The sequence below is a fragment of the Sus scrofa genome, chromosome 3 (assembly GCF_000003025.6).
Source record: "Sus scrofa isolate TJ Tabasco breed Duroc chromosome 3, Sscrofa11.1, whole genome shotgun sequence".
In the NCBI taxonomy this organism is placed as follows: Eukaryota; Metazoa; Chordata; class Mammalia; order Artiodactyla; family Suidae; genus Sus; species Sus scrofa.
Genome location: NC_010445.4, coordinates 96,942,544 through 96,966,186, shown reverse-complemented (window position 1 = coordinate 96,966,186; position 23,643 = coordinate 96,942,544). Strand labels below are relative to the sequence as shown.

General features: G+C 38.3%; 1 protein-coding gene across 1 annotated transcript in view; it reads right to left on the bottom strand.

The window, feature by feature from the left end:
• THADA (THADA, armadillo repeat containing) overlaps positions 1-23,643 on the bottom strand; it is a 324,874-nt gene that overhangs the window by 230,865 nt on the left and 70,366 nt on the right. The window contains 3 exon segments of the mRNA XM_021088406.1: positions 4,920-5,042; positions 7,719-7,832; positions 14,215-14,347. Of these exon segments, the coding sequence (XP_020944065.1) occupies positions 4,920-5,042; positions 7,719-7,832; positions 14,215-14,347 (370 nt within the window).

The following is a 23,643-nucleotide window of genomic DNA, read 5'->3' as shown; positions in this document are numbered from 1 at the left end:
CATATATTTTTCTTATATGTCTTTTCTTATATAACATAAATGTCCCTTGACAAATACTTTTAAAATATGAGTGGAGAACCTACCATGTGCCATCACTATGTGGTAGAATCATTTACATACCATATACCTTCACCTTTCATAGACAGTCACGTCCTTGAGGATGGAGTCTGCACATAATTTTGCTTAGTGAACATATTGCCAGTTTATGGTAGAAAAAATTACTTTCTGAAAAAATTAAATGAGATTTAGGTCCTAATTTGCTTTCCATCACTTCCTAGCCTTTGACCTTGAAAAAGACACTTAAAACTCTAGGTCACAAGTCCCTCATCTGTAATCCAGGAAAACTGTACTAGGACTTCTGGGTCTATGATTAGCATGTTCTGGAGTTCAGGGTGACTTTCTTCTGAAAAAGAAAGCAAGATACTTCTTCCATGACAAGCGAAAAGAAGAGATGGAGCTTCCACTAGCCCATACACCACCTATGCGTAAGTTAGGAAAAAAGGACCCTTCCTGCGAGTGGATAAAGGTCCATGCCAAGGCACACTGTGCAATAAGCAGAGTAGCGCTGGGTTTCAGCACTGCATGGCCTCAGCCTGGCAACCTCACAACCACCAGAGGGCCTCCTGCAGACACTGGTGCCAAGAGGCGTAGAGTGCACATGACAGCTGTGTGAGAATACCTTTCCTTCTCTGAAACCCACTGCATACTGTAAACCAGAGCTGGCCTGAGGGAAGCCAAGTAAGACGTATCAGACAGAAATGTAAACCCAGTGTGGTCTTAGAAGGACCCTTAAGTGGCACACTCAATGGTGCTTCTGTGCAAGCTGGAAAGATGGGTTACCTTCCCTGCAGTGAGGATGCAGGGAAAGATCAAGTCACTGGACATAAAAAAGGGAATGTCCGGAAATGTCTCAGTTTCCAAAACCTGCCCAGAAAATTCTGTGTGTGTGTGTGTGTGTGTGTGTGTAGATAGATAGATAGATATAGATATAAATTACCTTTTGTTACCTAAATTTTTAACTAAACTAACTTCATCTCTAAAATATACGCCGAAGATTACCACTTGTCACTGTTTTTACTAATACTTCTCTATTCTGAGCCACCACCATCTCTGGACAGAACTATTACAATAGCTTCCTGATTGGTCTTCTTCCTTCCCTCTGACCACCTCACAATTGAGTCTCCGCTTTTAACTACATCCATCATATTCCCTCATCCCCCTGCTGTGACTCTCTCGTGCAGGGTTTTTCAACAGCTGCGGGAGCCAAGCTTCAAACCCCAGGTCTGTCCCAACTACACCCATGGTGGCTACGGCTAATCCTGCCATTTACAGACTCAGATGAGATGCTACATCACAGGACATGGGATGCACCTTTACTGTAGCCCTATAATACCCCAAAGTTTCCCTGATAAGAGCACAGGTTCTGGATTCAGACAAATAACAGTTGTGTGTCCTTAAGGTAATTTATCCTCTCTGAACTTGTTCTCCTTACCTGTAAAATGGGGATTCTAACAACAGAACCTACACAGCAGAGCTGTTCTGAGCATTACCTGAGAAAGTCAATGTAAATGATACCAAGCACATGGAAAATATGCAATAAAACAGCCATTATTGACTGTCTTATACACTCTTGCATTTCTAGTATTTAGTCATCTGCACCAATGCCTAACATGTTTACAACAATCCATTTCCCCCAGATTTAAAAAATGCATAATAGGTGGCAAAGATCAAGAGATTTGTGTGGTTTCATAGAAAGATTAAAGAATCAGTATACACAATTAAATATACACATGAATGCTTCCTGGAAATTTCTCCTTTACTCCAAAATTATTTAACTTGCTTTTTTTTTTCTAATTTATTAGGAAAAACAAGTCAAAAGTATAGATGGAGTCATCTTTAGGCACAAGGCATATGTATAAGACGGGTACAAATCAGATTTTCATAAATCAAGCCGTATTTCACACACACTCAGGAAAAATCACTCTTTAAATTCTTCAGAGAATGTTGTGGTATTGTCTTGTAAAATGAATTTTCACATTTATTGAATATATTGGTATGATTCTGGTGTTAGATTAGGATTTTATATGGAAGGAAACAAAATTAACATATTAAAGTCCCACTATGGATCATTATAGCTATAATGGTTATTTTCTCTAGTAAAGCAAACAAACTGAACACAATAGAAACAAAAGATTCCTTTATAATTGGCATTAAAAGAGTAGATCTCCCCAAATAAAACTATACATAAGCACTTATGTACATTTGTGCAGGCTTTTGTAAATAGATGTGTGCATATGAGTACTAACCACATATAAAACCCACAGAGAAAAAAAGAGCAAGAAAATGCAACAGAACACTAAAAATTATTCTATCCGTATGGTAACTAAACAGGGGACTTAACTTTTTGTGTTTTTTATTTTCAGACTTTCTGCAGTGCACCTGTGTTACTGTTTAAAAGGTCTCAAGAAAGGAATTTCTAAAAAATGACCTATTCATTTCTGATACTCTGTGCTGCTAAAAAGTTGAAAGAGTCACCAGCCTTCACTCTCTGAAAGCCCTTTCCCAGAGAACATGCCTCTGTTCATCTAGAATTCACGGCTGGAAGAAAACAACACTAATATTTCTGGCAATCAGTTTTACGATCTCTACTCTTCCTGATGGTCAAGCCACATTCCTGCCTACCTTTCTTGACGGTATACAGGTATTGCTCCCTTTTCCTGTAAATGCAAGAGGGAAACACCGTGTCCTCAGGAGTAGTTAGGCAATGCTCCTAGACAGAACCGCAGGCATTTATCTTTCTAACAGCAAGATGTACAGTTTTCCAGGCAGCAGCTGGCAACCTTGACAATCCCTCTATACATCGGGAGTCACTGCCTTGGGCTGCACGGCAATATACTGACTCTCAATTAGAGGCTCATCAGACAGTTAGGAAATGGTCTGGGCAGCTCACTAATTGGAAAGCCTGCCTTTCCGGTAAATTCTCTATTCTGCAGGTAACATATTAAGGTCTAGCTTCTTTTCTCCTTTCACTTTGCCAGTCTTCTTTTTTTTTTTTTTTTTTTTTTTATAAAGCCATAGTCAAGTGCCTACAAACTCTAGGTTAGTCTCCTTGATTCTAGAAGGCATGATGATGTAGAAAAACAATAAAATCACAGTGTTTCTCTTAGGAACTATTTTAAAAAAATATGTGAAAGTTTAGGAGTTCCCGTCGTGGCGCAGTGGTTAACGAATCCAACAAAGAACCATGAGGTTGCGGGTTTGATCCCTGGCCTCACTCAGTGGGTTAAGGATCCGGCGTTGCCGTGAGCTATGGTGTGGGTCACAGATGCGGCTCGGACCCCACATTGCTGTGGCTCTGGCGCAGGCTGGTGGCTACAGCTCCTATTGGGCCCCTGGTCTGGGAACCTCCATATGCTGTGGGAGCGGCTGAAGAAAAGGCAAAAACACGCACACACACAAAATATATATATATGAAAGTTTAAATCCAACAACTGTACTGGGTATTGCCCACTATCTTAGCATTCTGAATCAAAAAGCTTTTGTACCGAGATAACATTGCAAATATATGTGATGTGTGTGTGTGTGTGTGTGTGTGTGTGTGTGTGTGACTCAGCATTTAACCTCCCCCATTTTAATGTTTCATGCCTTTTTTTTCACCTTTTAATAGAGTATATTTCCAGCACTCTGCTCTACAACTGATACCCAGAGCCTACAACATCCACAAGAAAGACACATTCAGATCCTTAAAAGTCAGTCTGCTTCCAGCTCAACATCAAATGCAAATCAAAACAACAAATGAAATACCACTTCATAGCTGTTAGGATGGCTGCTATCAAAAAAAATGGAAATACCAAGTGTTTGCAAGGATGTGAAGAAAATGGAACGCTTGTGCATTGTAATGGGAGTATAAAATGGTGCTGCCATTGTTAATACAGTTTGGTAGTTTTTCAAAAAGTTAAAATACGTAATTACTATATGATATACATAAATGAATTGAAAGCAGGGGACCTCAGACAGATACTTATACACCAGTGTTCACTGTAGCATTATTCATATTGGCCAGAAAGAGACAGCCTAAAAGTCTGTCAACGGAGGAATGAATTAACAAAATGTCATATATCCACACAATGGAATTTCATTCAGCCTTGAAAAAGAATGACGTTATATTACATGCTACAACATGGATGAACCTTGAAAACACGATGCTACATGAAATAACCCAGACACAAAAGAACAAATACTGTATGATTCCATTTACATAAGACACCTAGAATAGGCAAATTCATAGAGACAAAAAGTAGAACAGAGGTTACCAGGGGCTGGGGGCTGGTGGAGATGGGGAGTTACTGTTTAATGGGTATGGAGTTCTGTTTGGGATGATGAAAAAATTCTGAAAATGGACAGTAGTGATGACTGCTCAGCATGGTGAAGGTACTTACTGCTGCTGAATTGCATGGTTAAAACGGTAAATTTTTAAAAAGAGATAATTGACAGTTTAAACAAAAATGATAACAATGTAGTGTGGGTGTACATTGTATATAAAAGTAAAATGTATAATAAAAGCACAAAGATCAGGAAGAGCGAAATGGGGGTACATATTGTTAGGTTCTTATGCTTTAAGTGAAGTGGTAAAATATCACTTGAGGGTAGATTGTGATGTTTAATACTATAAACTCTAAAAGAAAACAAACACTAAGATAATAAAACAGAGAGTTATGGCTAGTAAGTCAACAGGAGACAGAATGTAGTCATAAAATACCAACGGTCAAAATGCAGCTTGATCCAAGGATTTATCCCTTGGACTACCTCCTTGATAAAATGCAATTAATATTTTTTTATCATCCAGAGAAAGGTTAGTTTATTAAAACCTACTCAGAGGTATAATTAAGTCAATGAAAATAAATGGCAAAAGCACTTACTGCCCAGACTGGTGATGTAAAGCCCAGAATTGCAGCCTTAGCTCCATCAGCAACATAAGGGATAATAATTTCTCCCAGACGTGTATCTCTGAACAAGGCTCTAAGGATATTTAAAGCATGAACCTAGAATAAAAAGTTCAAAATTAGTTATAAGTCGAAGACCGGAATAATTTCAAATCTATACATACCCAGTAACAATCATAGCCTCAAAATGAGAAATTACCAAAGTATAAGAAGAAATGGACAAGTTGCAAGTGAAATAGCAGATTTTATTTTGTTTTTTGGTTTGTTTGTTTGTTTGTTTTGCTTTTTAGGGCCACGCCCTCAGCATGTGGAGGTTCCCAGGCTAGGGGTCCAATCAGAGCTACAGTCGCCGGCCCATGCCAGAGCCACAGCAACGCAGGATCTGAGCCTCATCTGTGACCTACACCACAGCTCATGGCAATGCCAGATACTCAACCCACTGAGTGAAGCGAGGGATCGAACCCACAACCCCATGGTTTCTAGTCAGATTTGTTTCTGCTGCGCCACGACAGGAACTCCAGATTTTATTTTATTTATTTATTTTTTTATCTGTTTTAGGGCCGCACCTGCAGCATGCGGAAGTTCCCAGGCTAGGGGTAGAATCGGAGCTATAGCCGCCAGCCTTCACCACAGCCAGAGCAACGCTAGATCCAAGCTGCATCCACAACCTATACTGTAGCTCAGGACAATGCCAGATTCTTAACTCATTGAGCAAGGCCAAGAATCAAAACTGCATTGTCAAGGATTCTGGTCGGGTTCTTAACCCACTGAGCCACAAAGGGAACTCCAAAATAGCAGATTTTAATAAAACATACCTAATAATTGATAAATCAATTTCTTAAGTTAGCAAGCTTTGAACAATGCAATAAAAAAGAGTGATCTAACAGATATATGTAGTTCTGCAGCATATGGAGTTTGGGGGCCAGGGATCAGATCCCAGCTGTGGCTGCAACCTAAGCCATAGCTGTAGAAACACCAGATCCCTAATCCACTGTGCCCAACCAGGGATCAAACCTGTGTCCCAGTAATCCCAAGAAACCACCAGTCCCATTGTGCCACAGTGGTAACTTCTGAAACATTTTTTAAAATGACCTCAAACCTAGCCACAAATAAAGCCTCAAAAAATACCAAATAATTAATACGTTACAGATTCTTCTTTCATCATGGTGGAATTGAGTTAGACATCGATTCCTTTACATACTTTTAAAGTTGACACATTTTAAAACACTAGTCAAAGAAAAAACTTTTTAATATTTAGAGTTGAACAACAATGAAGATGCTATAAATCAGCACTTGTGCAATGAACTTTAAATGGAACATAAAAGATATGCACACGTTAAGCTTCTATTGAAAAATGAACTGGAAAAAAGGTCCAATGAAGGAGTTTCTGTCGTGGCTCAGTGGTTAACGAACATGACTAGTATCCATGAGGATGCGGGTTCAATCCCTGACCTCGATCAGTGAGTTGAGGATCCAGTATTGCTGTGAGCTATGATGTAGATCACAGACATGGCTCGGATCTCATGTTGCTATGGCTGTGGTGTAGGCCAGCAACTGTGGCTCCGATTTGCTCTCTAGCCTGGGAACTTCCATGTGCCACAGGTGCATCACTAAAAAAAAAAAATAAAAAATGACAGCAAAAAACCCAGTGGAAATGGATTCTTGATTTGGTTTCCCTATGTTCACAGCATCACTATTCCAATAGTCAAGAAACAACCTACATGTCCATCAGCAGATGAATGGATTAAGAAGATGTGGTGCATATATATATATATACACACACACACACACACACACACATACATCTATATACATATATATATATATATATATAATGGAATACTACTCAGCCATAAATAAGAGATTATCATACTAAGTGAAGTTAAGTCAGAAAGAGAAAGACAAATAATACTATATGATTATCACTTATATGTGGAATCTAAAATATGGCACAAATGAACCTATCTACAAAACAGACTCACAGACATAGAGAACAGACTTGTAGTTGCTAAGGGGATGAGGGTGGGAGTGGGATGGACTGGGAGTTTGGGGTTAGTAGATGCAAACTATTATAATTAGAATGTATAAGCAAGGAGGTCCTACTGTATAGCGCAGGGAACTATATCCAGCCTTTTGTAACAGACTGTAATGGAAGATAACATGAGAAAAGGAATGTGTGTATATATATATATATGACTGGGTCACTGCTGTATAGCAGAAATTGGCACAACACTGTAAATCAACTATACTTTAAACAAAATTTAAAAACAAAAAACAAAAACCAAAAAAAAAACACCTGATCATCTTGGTCAATCTACAACAACTAAAGCAATGGTTTACTTTGTGCACTGGAAAAACCAAACCAAAACAACCCATCCAAATAAGCTTCAATTATCTGTCTTATCTTTAAGAGTTCTGTATCTTGGAGTTCCTGTCATGGCACAGTGGTTAATGAATCCAACTAGGAAGCATGAGGTTGTGGGTTCGATCCCTGGCCTCGCTCAGTGGGTTGAGGATCCAGCGTTGCTATGGCTGCGGTGTAGGCTGGCGGCTACAGCTCCGATTGGACCCCTAGCCTGGGAACCTCCTTATGCTGTGAGTGCAGCCCTAAAAAAGGAAAAAAGACTAAAAAAAAAAAAAAAAAAAAAAAGAGAGAGAGAGAGAGAGAGTTCTGTATCTTTAGCAGGTTTGTTTTGTTTTGTTTTGTTTTATAAAGTACTGCACAGATTTAAAACCACTGTCTTCCTAGCAGGGTTTGTGTTTTTCCATTATTACCTTAGGGACTGTGCTCTTTGAGTCATCTGTAAGTCCAGCCAAAGAGATTAACTCTTTCATTGTTATTTTCAACAAATCCATTTTGCCTTTCTTAGGTTCAGACGCCAACAGAGCCTATGGAAAAACAAAGCAACAATTATCAGGATTATTATTTCATATACATCTATTTGCTACTTCCCAGAACTGATCCCCAAATGCAAAATCCACTTTATAAAAACATGCTGTGTTACACAAGTTAGTTAAGCCATATGGCCTTGGGCAAGCATCTTAACTTCTGCAGCCCTCAGATTCTTCACCTGCAAAACTAGGTGGTGATGTCAGGGAATTTCTAAGGTCACCTCCAGTTTCCTTGTTAGTTATATAATTCTAAGAGGTTGAAAATGGCTCTTGTTGACAACTCTTCTAGGACCGTAAAGAGATGGAGGGTCTCAGATAAAATAGGCAAGTCAGTTTTAGTAACAAATTTATCCAACAGAAAACTTCTCTTTACTTGAAAAACAAACCTCTGGGTTAAAATTTTTTTTAAGGATTTGGAAACTCCCTGGAGACTGATCAGTTATTCTTCACAAGCATCTACCTGCAGACCTATCAAACTGTAGCATCAGAAACTCCAAACTAAAGGACACACTACAAATTTCAAAGGGGGCCTTATATTTGAATTATCAAGAGCTGCTTATTTATTTTGTTTCTAACAATTTGCCAATCTTCAATAAATATAAAAATGGGAGTATCAAACCACTTGAAGCAATAACAAGGAATGAAGTCCTAATACATGCTACAACATGGATGAGCATTGAAATATGATGCTAAGCATCCATGAGGATTCAGGTTCAATCCCTGGCCTCGCTCTCTGGGTGAAGGATCCAGCATTGCTGTGAGTTGTGGTGTAGGTCGCAGACACGGCTCAGATCCAGCATTGCTGTGACTGTGGTGCAGGCCAGCGGCTACAGCTCGGATTCAGCTCCTAGCCTGGAACCCTCCATATGCCGTGGGTGTGGTCCTTAAAAAAATAAATAAATAAATAAAAGAAATATGGTGCTAAGCAAAAGAGAAGAGAAACAAGGACCACATTATTATATGATTCCACTTACATGAAATGTCCAGAATGGGCAAATCAACAGAGACATAAAAGAGATTATTAATAGTTATGTAGGACTGGGAACAGCTGGAAAAATTCAAATGTATGTAGCTACTGGCTGCCAAAAATGCAAGTTTCAAACTATTCACCTCCTTTTGAAGCATGTATAATCCATAAAGAGGAAAGTAAAGATACACAGGCGCAAGACTTAGTTTTAAAAAAGAAATATTTCACAATATGTTTATGTACAGAAAACATACACTATTTTTTTTTCCCACTGTACAGCAAGGGGATCAAGTTATCCTTACATGTATACATTACAATTACATTTTTTTTCCCCACCCTTTGGTCTGTTGCAACATGAGTATCTAGACAGTTCTCAATGCTATTCAGCAGGATCTCCTTGTAAATCTATTCTAAGTTGTGTCTGATAAGCCCAAGCTCCCGATCCCTCCCACTCCTCCCCCTCCCATCAGGCAGCCACAAGTCTTTTCTCCAAGTCCATGATTTTCTTTTCTGAGATGTTCATTTGTGCTGGATATTCGATTCCAGTTATAAGTGATATCATATGGTATTTGTCTTTGTCTTTCTGGCTCATTTCACTCAGTATGAGATTCTCTAGTTCCATCCATGTTGCTGCAAATGGCATGATGTCATCCTTTTTTATGGCTGAGTAGTATTCCATTGTGTATATATACCACATCTTCCGAATCCAATCATCTGTCGATGGACATTTGGGTTGTTTCCATGTCCTGGCTATTGTGAATAGTGCTGCAATGAACATGTGGGTGCATGTGTCTCTTTTAAGTAGAGCTTTGTCCGGATAGATGCCCAAGAGTGGGATTGCGGGGTCATATGGAAGTTCTATGTATAGATTTCTAAGGTATCTCCAAACTGTTCTCCATAGTGGCTGTACCAGTTTACATTCCCACCAGCAGTGCAGGAGGGTTCCCTTTTCTCCACACCCCCTCCAGCACTTGTTATTTGTGGATTTATGAATGATGGCCATTCTGACTGGTGTGAGGTGGTATCTCATGGTAGTTTTGATTTGCATTTCTCTTATAATCAGCGATGTTGAGCATTTTTTTATGTGTTTGCTGGCCATCTGTATATCTTCTTTGGAGAAATGTCTATTCAGGTCTTTTGCCCATTTTTCCATTGATTGATTGGTTTTTTTGCTGTTGGGTTGTATAAGTTGTTTATATATTCTAGAGATTAAGCCCTTGTCGGCTGCATCATTTGAAACTATTTTCTCCCATTCTTTAAGTTGTCTTTTTGTTTTCTTTTGGGTTTCCTTTGCTGTGCAAAAGCTTTTCAGTTTGATTAGGTCCCATGTGTTTATTTTTGCTCTAATTTCTATTGCTTTGGAAGACTGACCTGAGAAAATACTCATGATGTTGATGTCAGAGAGTGTTTTGCCTCTGTTTTCTTCTAGGAGTTTGATGGTGTCCTGTCGTATATTTAAGTCTTTCAGCCATTTGGAGTTTATTTTTGCGCATGGTGTGAGGGTGTGTTCTAGTTTCATTGCTTTGCATGCAGCTGTCCAGGTTTCCCAGCAATGCTTGCTGAATAGACTTTCTTTTTCCCATTTTATGTTCTTGCCTCCCTTGTCAAAGATTAATTGACCATAGGTGTCAGGGTTTATTTCCGGATTCTCTATTCTGTTCCATTGGTCTGTCTGTCTGTTTTGATACCAGTACCACACTGTTTTGATGACTGTGGCTCTGTAGTATTTCTTGAAGTCTGGGAGAGTTATGCCTCCTGCTTGGTTTTTTGTTTCTCAGGATTGCTTTGGCGATTCTGGGTCTTTTGTGGTTCCATATAAATGTTTGGATTGTTTGTTCTAGTTCTGTGAAAAATGTCCTGGGTAATTTGATAGGGATTGCATTGAATCTATAGATTGCTTTGGGTAGTATAGCCATTTTTACAATATTAATTTTTCTAATCCAGGAACATGGAATATCTTTCCATTTCTTTACATCTTCTTTGATTTCTTTGATTAAAGTTTTAGAGTTCTTGGCATATAGGTCCTTTACCTCCTTGGTCAGGTGTATTCCGAGGTATTTGATTTTGTGAGGTACAATTTTAAAAGGTGTCGTATTTTTGTATTCCTTTTCTAATATTTCATTGCTTGTATACAGAAATGCAACTGACTTCTGAATGTTAATCTTATATCCTGCTACTTTGCTGAATTTATTAATCAGTTCAAGTAGTTTTGGGGTTGAGTCCTTAGGGTTTTCTATGTATAGTATCATGTCATCTGCATACAGTGACAGTTTGATCTCTTCTCTTCCTATATGGATGCCTTTTATTTCTTTTGTTTGTCTAATTGCTGTGGCTAAGACTTCCAAAACGATGTTGAAGAGCAGTGGTGAGAGTGGGCATCCCTGTCTGTTCCAGATTTGAGTGAGAAGGCTTTCAGTTTTTCCACATTGAGTATTATATTTGCTGTGGGTTTATCATAAATGGCTTTGATTATATTCAGGAATGTTCCCTCTATACCCACTTTGGCGAGGGTCTTGATCATGAATGGATGTTGGACTTTGTCAAATGCTTTTTCTGCGTCTATTGAGATGATCATATGATTTCTGACTTTTTTTTTTGTTAATGTGGTGTATGATGCTGATCGATTTGCGTATGTTGAACCATCCTTGTGAACCTGGGATGAATCCAACCTGGTCACGGTGTATAATTTTTTTGGTATGTTGTTGGATTCGGTTGGCTAAGATTTTGTTGAGAATTTTTGCATCTATATTCATCAATGATATTGGGCGATAGTTTTCTTTTTTGGTGGTATCTCTGTCTGGTTTTGGAATGAGGGTGATGGTGGCATCATAGAATGTCTTTGGGAGTATTCCTTCTTCTTCAACCTTTTGAAAGAGTTTAAGGAGGATGGGCACCAGTTCCTCTTTATATGTTTGATAGAATTCACCTGTGAAGCCATCTGGTCCTGGACTTTTATTTGTAGGGAGTGTTTTTATGACCTCTTCAATTTCATTTCTAGTGATCGGTCTGTTTAGTTGGTCTGTGTCTTCTTGATTCAGTTTTGGCAGGCTGTAAGATTCTAGGAAATTGTCCATTTCTTCCAGATTGTCAAACTTGTTGCCGTATAGTTGTTCATAGTATTCTCTTATGGTTTTTTGTATTTCTGCTGTATCCGTTGTGATTTCTTCTTTTTCATTTATAATTTTGGTTATTTGGGTTCTTTCTCTCCTCTTCTTAGTGAGTCTAGCCAGGGGTTTGTCAATTTTGTTTACCTTTTCAAAGAACCAGCTCTTGGTTTTATTAATTTTCTCTATTGTTTTTTGAGTCTCTATTTTGTTGATTTCTTTTTTGATCTTTATAATTTCCTTCCTTCTGCTGACTTTAGGTCTTTTTTGTTCTTCTTTTAGAAGTAACGCCGAGTAGTTATGTTGTGAGCCACACGGGAAGTCCCGTACACTATTTTTTAATGACCATTCAAAAAATTTTTATATCTGTCTACACAAAAGGTAAGCTCACGAATGAAGTAGGCCGTTTTTCTCTATGGCTAACACCAAGCAGAAGTTTCCACCAGCATAAGAATATCACTTTATTGGTAAGTCATGCTAAGAAAAATGGGCCCTTTCTGAACATATTTTTCTAATAATTTAGATTTTATTCAACTAAAATAAATAAGAAAGCTATATATGGAGTCCCCATTGTAGTTTAGTGAGTTACGTACCCGACTAGTACCCATGAGTTTGCAGGTTCAATTCCTGGCCCTGCTCAGTGGACTGCCGTGAGCTGTGGTGTAGGTCACAGAAGCGGCTCAGATCCTGTGTTGCTGTGGCTGTGGTGTAGGCTAGCAACTGCAGCTCCAATTCGATCCCTAGCCCAGGAACTTCCAGATGCCACATATGTGGCCCTTAAAAAGCAAATAAATAAATCAATAAGAAAGCTATCTGTGATTACTGATGTGTCTTCTGCCAACCATAGTTTTTTTTCCTCCAATAGCTGTGTGCAGTTACAGCATTCTTCTCGAGGCTGGGCTAAGAAAGTGCAGTTCTGACCACTCTATCACTATGACCAATATTCAGTACTGGCTGGGAACCAGAGACGGAAGCACAAGACACAAACATGCAACCAGACCTTGCTGATGCATTAATATCTGTCCTCAGACAGACATACGAGGCAAAAACAGAGGTCAGAATGAATTACAGCTTGACCCACGCTAATCCAGAACAGGTCAGATCAGAAAGGAACTGACTTTTGAAGGTCACCAAAACCTACCTAGCAGAACTACCTTGGTGACTTCTGTGTCAAATCAACCTCTACAACTGGTGCCCATTGTCACCAAAAAATTATGACTTTGGGAAGGTGAGGGAGGAATAAGAAAGGGAAGGAAAAAATGTTGGGGCACTAAAGAAGACTTCATTTCACTTATTTTCATTGCTTTTATTACACCACTCCCTTCCTAGGTTTTATCTTCCTGAATATTAAACAATGATCTTTCAGTTCACATCTGATTTAGTATTGTGAGGACTTGGTTTTTATTTTTTGGATTCATAAAGGTTACAACCTCTTAATTTCAACACTGTGGAAATAAAATATTTTCCTTTCAAGTAGCAATATCTGGGTGTGCTGATATAGAAGACATCGCTTTAAGGTATAATGTTAAGTGAATAAAAAAAAGTAAGCAGAAAACAGTATGCTCTCACCTTCATTAAAAAGAAAATGCACTCTCACATAGACACACCTCTACTCTTATAGGAGAGGGGTTCAAGAGGCAGGGTGCCTGGGCCAAGTCTTAGTTCTGTTCTTACTATCTCTGTGGCTATTGGCAAGTCACTTAACTAGCTTTTCTAAACTCCATTGTCTTCACCCACAATATACAGATGATAATAGGACCCATCTGGCAGGGCTTGAGGAAGGACTAAATAAAATAATATATGTGAAATAACCACTTACAAAGTTACCTGCTATTAGGATTAGGATTGTTTTATGCATGGATATTTTATGGAAGGATTCAAAAGAAACTGTTAACACTGGTTGTCTAAAGAGAGTCTAAAGGGTTATTGAAATGAGAAGGATAAATTTTCTAATTAAAAAAAAAAAAAAAAGGTAGCATAAGCACTTCCTGGAAGTGAGCAATGAATGCGCCATAGCAATGTCTTCCCACTCCACATAAAGGCAGAAATCTCTACCACCCTCCGTTCACATGGCAAGACTGTGCTCTTACAGGGTTTGTTCCAAGAACAGATCTGTCACAGGAACATACTGTCCACACGTGAAAACAAAGTCACAAATGCTACAGTACTTGTGAAATATACTATAGAAAGGACAGAACTGTTCCTTCTGCAATATGCTCACTAATAAGTTGGAGGGTTAGAATATACTACTATCAAAAGACCAAAAACAAACAAAGAAAACCCCCGCTTTGATCCCATAGAGAAATACCTGTATGTAGAAAGGAATTCCAGCACTGCGTCTTGTAGCACAGAGTTTGGATGAAGCATCACTGCATTTAATTTCCTCTAAGACATTCCATAACCACTGTTCAGGGAGCTTTTGCAGGCTCACATTAGGGCATCTAGAAGACATATACAAAGCAAACATCTGGAATGGTCAGTATCTAAAAGTAAAAGTCAACTATCGATATATATTCACACTGTTAGGAAGTTATAAATGTCCTTACATTTAGAGGGAAGGGAATAAAAATGCCTCACTTTCTCCTTTTCATCTACTTTCTTCTTTATAATGGGTCTTAGGATTGGAAGCTATTACAGCTTTCACTTCTTACAAAAGCATGCAGAATACGTCTTGTGTGCCAATAAGCTTTAATACCTAGGTTTGCACAATCAAAATGTTCTGAAGGTTAATCAAGTTTCACCAAAGCTCTATCTACATGCAAAACTCAAATTTCTAACAAGAACTAATCTTACAGTTTATTGTAAATTTTTATTCTACATTGATAGAGGTTATATATGTGTGTGTGTATATATATATATATTCAAAGAAAACACATCTTCAAGTATATTTCAGTAATCTTTTTAACTCTCTCAATGTGTGGCCTATCACAAATAAAATTTTCATTTGGATCCTGTGGAGAATTAATAAAGCAAATCATTTGGAAAGAGCCTTAAATGTTTTGAAGTTATTGGACATTACTGTTAGTGAGATTCTGTTCCATTACATTAAATGTTATTCTAGAATGCTTAAAAACATTTGACTTAGGGAGTTCCGTTGTGGCACAGCAGAAACAAATCCGACTAGGAACCATGAGGTTGCAGGTTCGATTCCTGGCCTCGCTCAGTGGGATGAGGATCAGGTGTTGCCGTGAGCTGTGGTGTAGGTCACAGATGTGGCTCGGATCTGGTGTTGCTGTGGCTGTGGCATAGTCAGGGACAATAGCTCCAATTAGACCCCTAGCCTGAGAACCTCCATATGCTGTGGGTGTGGCCCTAAAAGGATAAAAGACCAAAAAAAATTTTTTTGACTTATAAAATTTTTTTCGGGGAGTTTCCGTCATGGTGCAGTGGTTAACGAATCCGACTAGGAACCATGAATCCAACCATGAGGTTGTGGGTTCGATGCCTGGCCTTGCTCAGTGGGTTAACGATCCGGCATTGCCGTGAGCTGTGGTGTAGGTTGCAGACGCGGCTTGGATCCCGCATTGCTGTGGCTGTGATGTAGGCCGGCGGCTACAGCTCCGATTCGACCCCTAGCCTGGGAACCTCCATATGCCACAGGAGCAGCCCAAGAAATGGCAAAAAAAGACAAAAAAAAAAAAAAAATTTTTTTTTTCAACTTACATTCTACTAAATTATATAATATTTTCCTAAGAAACAGCATATTTAGTAGTAGCAGACACAACTATTTTAGGAAGATCATAATTGAACTAAAAATAATAAGAGAATAAAGAGATAAAAGTTCAAGGGAAAAACACTCTCTTTTTTAAGGTAACTGATCTCCAATTTGTAAAGAGAATTAGATCTCTTAGAAACACGTGTATTTTTTTTTTTTTTGGCTTATTTTAGTTTGAGGTAGGATAGACAGCTTCAATTTCTGACTATAAACATTCCAAATAGCTACTCAAACTAGTTATTTATGTCTGGCATAGCACAAAATACATAAATAATATTACTTTGAAAGAGGCATTTTTACAAGTTTGATATGTTTTTTAGAAACATCATTTTAGCCACCAGTGTTACAATCAAATCTGCCCACTCCCAGCAGACTCTGTGATTCTAAGGTTTCCTTTCAGCATGGCTTAACATCCATCACCTCATTCCTGCTTCTTCCCACTTGGCTCCCTCAGCCACCCAAACCAGCCACCAACAGTCTGAACCACAGGATTAAAAGAGATTCAAAGGAAAAACAACCAAATGCAAAGTGTGAACCTTGTTTAGATTCCAACTTGAAAAAAGCACACGTAAAGAAGATATTTTCAAATAATAGAGAAATAAAGATATTTATGTATGTATTAGATACTATATGACACCAAGGAATTATTTATAGAATGTGCCAGTGGCACTGTGGACATGGAAGAACAGTGTCCATATTTTTTCAGAGATGCACACTGAAGTGCACAGTAGTGAAAATAACAAACCAGGGATGTATTTTAACACTTCAGCAAACAACAATGAACCAGATAGATGTAGCCAGTGTGGCAAAATTATGGTAACTGTTGAATCTGGGTGATGGATAAAGATGGTTCATTATTACATCTCTCTCCATATATACATGGGTGTATGTGTGTGTATCTTTGTGAAACTTTAATGTTTTATATAGCTTTATATATGTTTAAAATTTGTTTGAAAACTTTCATAATAAAAAAATCCATTAAAATGTTTGAATTTTTTATAATAGAAGTAATTCTCCCACACTTACAATTATAAGGACTGAAATTACTTCCCAATCACTGGGTTTGTATCTTTTAAAAATTATGATAAAATGGATCTGTTTCACAGAATAATTTCTCAAGTTTATTACTAACATCTTGCCAAGTTGGTATAATCCTTACACAGATGCCCAGTCAAAACCTGAAATTCAAATCCCTCAGGGCTGTTATTTAAGTGTTAACGATATAGTTATGATTATTGGCTTTTTTGCTCATTCTTCAATGGCTTTTAAGAATATTTGGGTTAATTTACACCACAATGGGTGAGTGGAGGGAAAAAAAAGAGAGAATTAAAGCAAAGTCATCTTTTCATGACCTAACCATTAAAGAAAAGGCTGGAGTCACAGAGGAGAAAAAAGGAAAAATTTCTTGATCTCACATTATCTGTGGATTTCATTTACTTTGATTTTCTTCCCCACCACAGGACCATGGGCATGTAGGAAAAAACAAGAGGGGAAAAGGAACAGCAGGAGATAAGCGTTTTTTTTGTTTGTTTGTTTGTTTTTCCTATTTCCTTATTTTTCTATCAAGCGCACTGAAATACAAGTACAACGAATATTAGTTCACTAATGCTCCCACCTCAGCACAGTCAGTGAGCTTCTCCTGAGCCTCCCTGAGCTGGCACACAGAGGTTCGAGCAAAATCAACCAATCTGAGAAAGCAGGCAGGTCTGGAATCAGAGTGGGCCACCTCTGGAGTTCCCGTTGGGGCACAGCAGAAACAAACCCAACTAGGAACCATGAGGTTGCAGGTTCGATCCCTGTCCTTGCTCGGTGGGTTAAGGATCTGGCATTGCCGTGAGGTTGGTGTAGGTCACTGATGTCGTTCGGATCCTGCATTGCTGTGGCTGTGGTGTAGGCCAGCGGCTACAGCTCCAATTGGACCTCTAGCCTGGGAACCTTCATATGCCATGGGTGCCGCCCTAAAAAGCATTTAATAAAAAAAAAAAAAAAAAAAAAAAAAAAAAAAAAGAATGGGTCACCTCCCAGACATCACCCTTCTTTACCTGAACTCACAGTGGCTCTTGACTGTTAACATACCTTGAGCTAACTCCTTTTCCATCTTAATTAAATCTTCCAGTTTGAAAGGCCCCCAATGTCCTAGTCCAAACCCTCGTACTACAATCTAACATGAAAAATCCTTCCAAATTTCTACAAAGACCTTCTGTTCCGATAAGGTTGTTCACTTGGCTGGTTCCTAGTCTAATATACACACCACACATACTACATATTCCCAACTAGGAATTTGCTTACGTCTCCATGCTCATTCCTACTCGTACATACTGGTGAAACCTCCTCCAAATACTGCATCTCACAAGGACCTTTCCTTTCTCGAAGGCTCTTAGAGTAACCACTGGGCACAAGATGCACAAGAGGTCAGTACAGTGCCATGGAGGGGGTGGAATTTGGGCTGGACTTAGAAGGATGTGTAGGCAGAATGGTGGAAGCCTACATATGTGGGGTTGAGGAAAGGGGCATTGAGATGGCGGAGGAAATAGCTTCAGTGAAGGCCCTAAAGACAATTCCCTAATTTAGATTCTTGGTTATTATAACTATGAACAGTTAACTAGGCCTACTTATTCCCCTGAGTGCTGCACACTAAGGCTAAACGCTTCTTGTTAATTTGGGAAACTTGAAAACAAAGGTCAGAATCATGTTCGATGAGGTCAAAGCTGGCAAAATGCCCTTGAAAGAGATCTCTCTGCCCATCACAAAGGATCTAGGAATGTCGGGAGCTCTGGGGAATGCCCAAGGCACCAGCTCCTACCATCTAGTCTAAACCTTCTTGGTCTGCTCTGGAATTCCCCAGGATCATACTAGCTTTCCTGCAGAATCTTTCAGTTATCGGGCTTCCAATTTGGACTCTGCCTTTGGACTCTATTCTGCTGATTCTCTTGCTTCCTAGATCTGGATCCCTCCCAAGCCAGTCCTGCCCTATAGCCATACAGAGCAAGGGGCCCAATAATAGAACTCCTACCTTTTTTACTAAAATAAAACATGATACATTTTAAACAAAATCCATTTACAAGTTTTGTTTAAATTACCACATTGAAAATATATCTGCTTGCCATTAAGAAAAGAATAATAAACATTTATCAAATGCCTATTATACATCAGACACAGCATTTAACATTAGGCTTTTCACACCTTATCTTACCTTGCAACACAAAAATCTGCAAGAAAGTATTATTTTCCCCAACTGACATATGAGGGAGTATATCACAGTGGTTAGGAAGACAGACAATGAAGCCAAGGTATTTAGTTCAGAATCCTTGCTCTGCCACCAGACGGCTGTGTGATCCAGGTCAAGTCTCTCTATTTCTCACTTTTCCCCTTTGTAAAATGAAAGCTATTGGGAGAATTAAATGAGTTTATTCTTGTAAAGTATTTAGTAAGTTCTTAAAAGTTATTTTCTAAAGGTATTATCTTTTATTATGAGAAAAGCAAGTTTTAAAGAGTTTCAATTTAACTTCTGATAGAGATGCAACAGCTATTTTTATCTTGACAAGACATAAACTGCCCCCACAATACATATTAATAATAACCAAAATACACAAATAGAATCCTAAAACTAACTAAGCCAAAAACCAAGATAATTTTATGGGTAAAATATAAAAGAAATGCAAAGCAGCAAATGTGCTGTATAAAAATTAATACACAGAAACCTCAATTAACTGGGAAGCCAGAAGGGGGAGCTCTCATGCCCTATCAAGATAGCAAAGCCTAAAGGAAGAAGAATGACTTCTTGCCTGGCAAGAGCTCAGCCAATGAGAGACTACCAAGCTCTGCCAATGAAAAGCCACTATACTTTGAACTCTCAACTCCTCCAACAGATTCTTTTTTACTATAGCCCTCTCAACTTCCTTTTCCCCCCTTTAAAAGAGTTCTTCTTCCCTTGCTAGGTCTGTGGGGGTGGAGAGGGTAGAGGGGGTGGAGGGAGGAAATGGGATATGTACACAGCTTGCCATGGTTGCAGACTCCAAACTGTAATTCTTTGTTGATCTGGAATAAGCCCATTTTTGATGGAGAAATAACTGGTAGTCTATTTGTTTCAGGTCAATAGCTGATAACAGAAATCTGCTAGGTCCAAACTCTAGAAGCAGCAATAATGGCCAGAAAGTCAGCTCCTGTGGATAACTTGCCTAAATCCCCAGAAATGGGGAATTTCAGTGGCTTTCTCTCCCATAAAAAGGTTGAAAAAGGGCTACTGCCACAGCTGCCTGAGTCTATACCACCAGGAAATGCCATGGCTCCAGGGAGACTCTGATTACTGATCTGTGATATCCCCAGTATCACTGTGGATGGAAGATCCAAAATGCCACCAGCCAATCTATTTCCTGTGATAGACAGGAATGAGCCTAGAGACAAAATATAAATGAGTAAGCCAAAAAGCCTCCCAATCATAGCCAGCAAACCAAAATTCAAAACACTGAAATAAGGTTTATATTAAGAAAGAAAATTTTAAAAAATCAATAATTAGAACATAAATTCACTCTAAATGAAGCTTTATTTTATGGAACAGTCTGACAAAAACCTTAAAATAATTGTTTAGAATATTCGAGAGCTAAATGAAGGAATAACTTCTATTCAAAAAACAGCAAGAAATTATGAAAATCAGGCAGTACTGAAGTAAGAATAGGCATATATGAAAATAAAGGCATTGGAAATATTGGTGATGAAAATACACTTTCAAAATTTCACCAAAAAGAAAAAAAAAAAAAAAAAGGAGTTCTCTTGTGGCACAGCAGGCTAAGGATCCCATGTTGTCACTGCAGCAGCTCAGGTTGCTGGCAGAGCACAGGTTTGATCCCTGACCCAGTGCTTCCACATGCTGCAGGTGAGGCCAAAAACAAACAAAAAACAATTTTAAAAAATTCAAAGACAAGTTTCTTGTTGGTAATAATAAAAGACACAATATTGTCCAAGCACTGAAGAAAAGTAATTGTCAATTAGAATTCTATACCCAGCTAAACTACATTCAAAAGTGGAGGCCAAGATAAAAACAATCTGATACATACGAAGAATAAGTCTGGCTCCCAGAGACCTACATAAAAAGAAACCCTAAAGGACATACACTTCAGCAAAGTTAAGTAAACCCAGAGCAGTCACAATATAGTGCCTAGTATATATCTCAAACTTAACATGCTCCAAACTAAACTCTTGATCTTCCTCCATAAATCTACTCTGCCCAGTCTTCCCCATTCTAGTATATGAGTAACAAATCCTTTTGCTCAAATACCAAGTCTAATCTGTTACCGTATTCTGTCAATCTACTTTCAAATTACATCCAGAGTCAGATAACTTTTTTACTATCTCCACCACTCTTCAGACCATCACCATCACTTTCTTGAATTTCAAAAATACTGTAGCCTTCTAACTGGTCTTTCTGCTTTTACTATTAGTCTTTTCACAGCAGTCAAAACAATCTTTTAAAAGGCTAGATCATGATACTCTTCTATTCACAAACCCTCCAATGGCTCCCCATTTTACTCAGAGTTAGAGCCAAAGTCCTTTCTATGGCTTATAATATCTAGCCCTCATTACCTTTCTGACCTTATCTTCTGTAACTCTTTCCCTTACCCACTCCACTAACAAATGGCTTACTAGTTATTTGTTAAATATCCTAAATCTATGCCTCTCAGGACTTTTGACTTGACCTTTCTCTATGCCTGGAATGCTCTTTCTCCATTCATACAATTGTTGATTACAATGCTCATTATATTTTTCAATCTGTTTAAATCTTTCATACTAATTTTTTAATCTAGCAGAGAGAGACAGAGAGAAATCAAATAATTTACCCAAGATGATATAGCTAATAGGTGATAGACTAAGAATCAAAATGTAGACTGACACCAAAGCTCTTGCTTAATAAATTAAAGGCATTATTCAAGGTGGCTGTCTTAAATGCTCAGACGCACATTTGGCTTCATTTGATTCATGACAGATATTATCAACTCTCTTATTATGTGCTTCAGTGGATTTCATTTTTTTCACTTGGAAAAAAAGATCTATTAAGTACCTAGGAGTTGACTGGCACTATGTTGTGCCCTAGGAAAAAAGCAGTAGAATAAAAATTCCAAATTTTATATGATTCAGAAAGCAAGTTCCTGTGGCCAGAGTGTATTGTTTTTAAGGACTGCCTTCCTAATCATGTCTTAGTAAGGTTACCATTCAGACTGATTTCCATCCCTGAATACTACCAGCAGAGTGGGGGTTAAAGCAGTTTTGAAGCAAAACTGGTGATATGAATGGAATGCTAGCTAGAGAATTAAAATACCCTAGAAAATCCACTCGGCAGATAAGCTCTTTGTGGTTGACTTCAGGTAAACTGTGTCTCACTCATTTTGGAGGTATTCTAACTCCCTTAAACAACTGAGGACATTTATTACTGTTAGTAAACTGTTTTCTTACATGAACTGAATGACTCACTGCTGGCCTAAAGAAACCTTCACACACACCGTTAAACACAAAGCAACTGATTTCCTATTTTAAAGGTGAAATTTCACATTGCAAATGTGAAATACATTTAAAGCCAATATATGAAGCAAAAATGCCAGAAAATTATCAAAACTCAATTGCCAAGAAATTAATGATGTGTAATCTCAACTGAGTAAAGGTTAAGCCTCTGCCAACATCTTCATTTCCCAAGTAATAATTTACTTACCAAGTTGTAAATAAGGAAGCAAATCATTTCCCTTTCCCATAAACACATTTCATTTTGTCAAGGTTAAGAGCAATTCCAAATGAAAACTCATTCAAATAAATACATTACTAGGTACAGAAAAATAAATGTCAATAAAAACAAGACTATCTATTTAATGATTGTTAATAAACTTTTACCTTATCATGGTTCCTTACTTCTCTTTCCTTATTTTTCATCATTTAAATAATTATAAATAACACAAGGTGGGGGGAAGGTTTTGTTTTTGGTACAAAACCAGGATTGGTCCCTAACCTTCATTCGGAATAAATGATGTGTATTTACTCAAGCTCAGCACCATCAGTCATCACCATCATAATCTGAATGAAGAGAGCTATAAACAATAATTTCAAAAATAACAAACACTTAGCCCTGCTACTCAGAATAACACACTTAGATTCCTAAAACACTACACATCACGTATCAGAGTGGATGATACACTGGCAACCAAGGGGGGAATGATTAGTTCTGGTCTAATTACAAAGCTGTAAGAATATTATTCCTTCATATAGATGAAAACAGAGGAAAGTGAAAAACATGTACCTTCTTACATTTTAAAAAAAAGAGGAGTCAGTGGTAAAAAAACCCAACTGGTATCCCTGAAGTAGCAGGTTCGATTCCTGGCCTCGCTCAGTGGGTTAAGCATCCAGCATTGCTGTGAGTTGTGGTGTAGGTCACAGATGCAGCTCGGATCCCACACTGCTGTGGCTGTGGTGTAGGCCAGCAGCTGCAGCTCCAATTCCAACTCCCAGCCTGAGAACTTCCATATGCCTCGGGTATGGCCCTAAAAAGACCAAAAAAAAAAAAAAAAAAAAAAAGTGAGGTTTTCAGGGAAAGTAGAAGAAAGGTAATCTGATAATTTCAGAATCACCTCCAAACCTCTACCATATTAATGTTATTAGGAGGAATTCCACTTTTCTCACTCACCCAAGTCCAGCGTTTTGCAAAGCAAAGCTTCCTGTACCATAACAAATCAGACTATTGATTTTAAGCTGGCATTGGGGGAGAGGCTATACCTTTACACTTAGAACAGTAAGCCTTTTAGGTTTAAAAGAGAAAAATTATCCACAATGCAAAAAAAAAAAAAAAAAAAAGGTGTTTGCTTTCACAAGTTACAGGCTTTAAATACACCAAGCATGAGGTCTTACATCATCTACTGATGTTATTGAACAAACCAAGGTTCCACGTACAGGTGGAAAAAGAGTCAGGAGGAGGATAAAAGCAGTCTCGGGAGATAAATCATACTTTCTGGGAACAGAAACTTTCGTTCCAATTAGTTTATATTC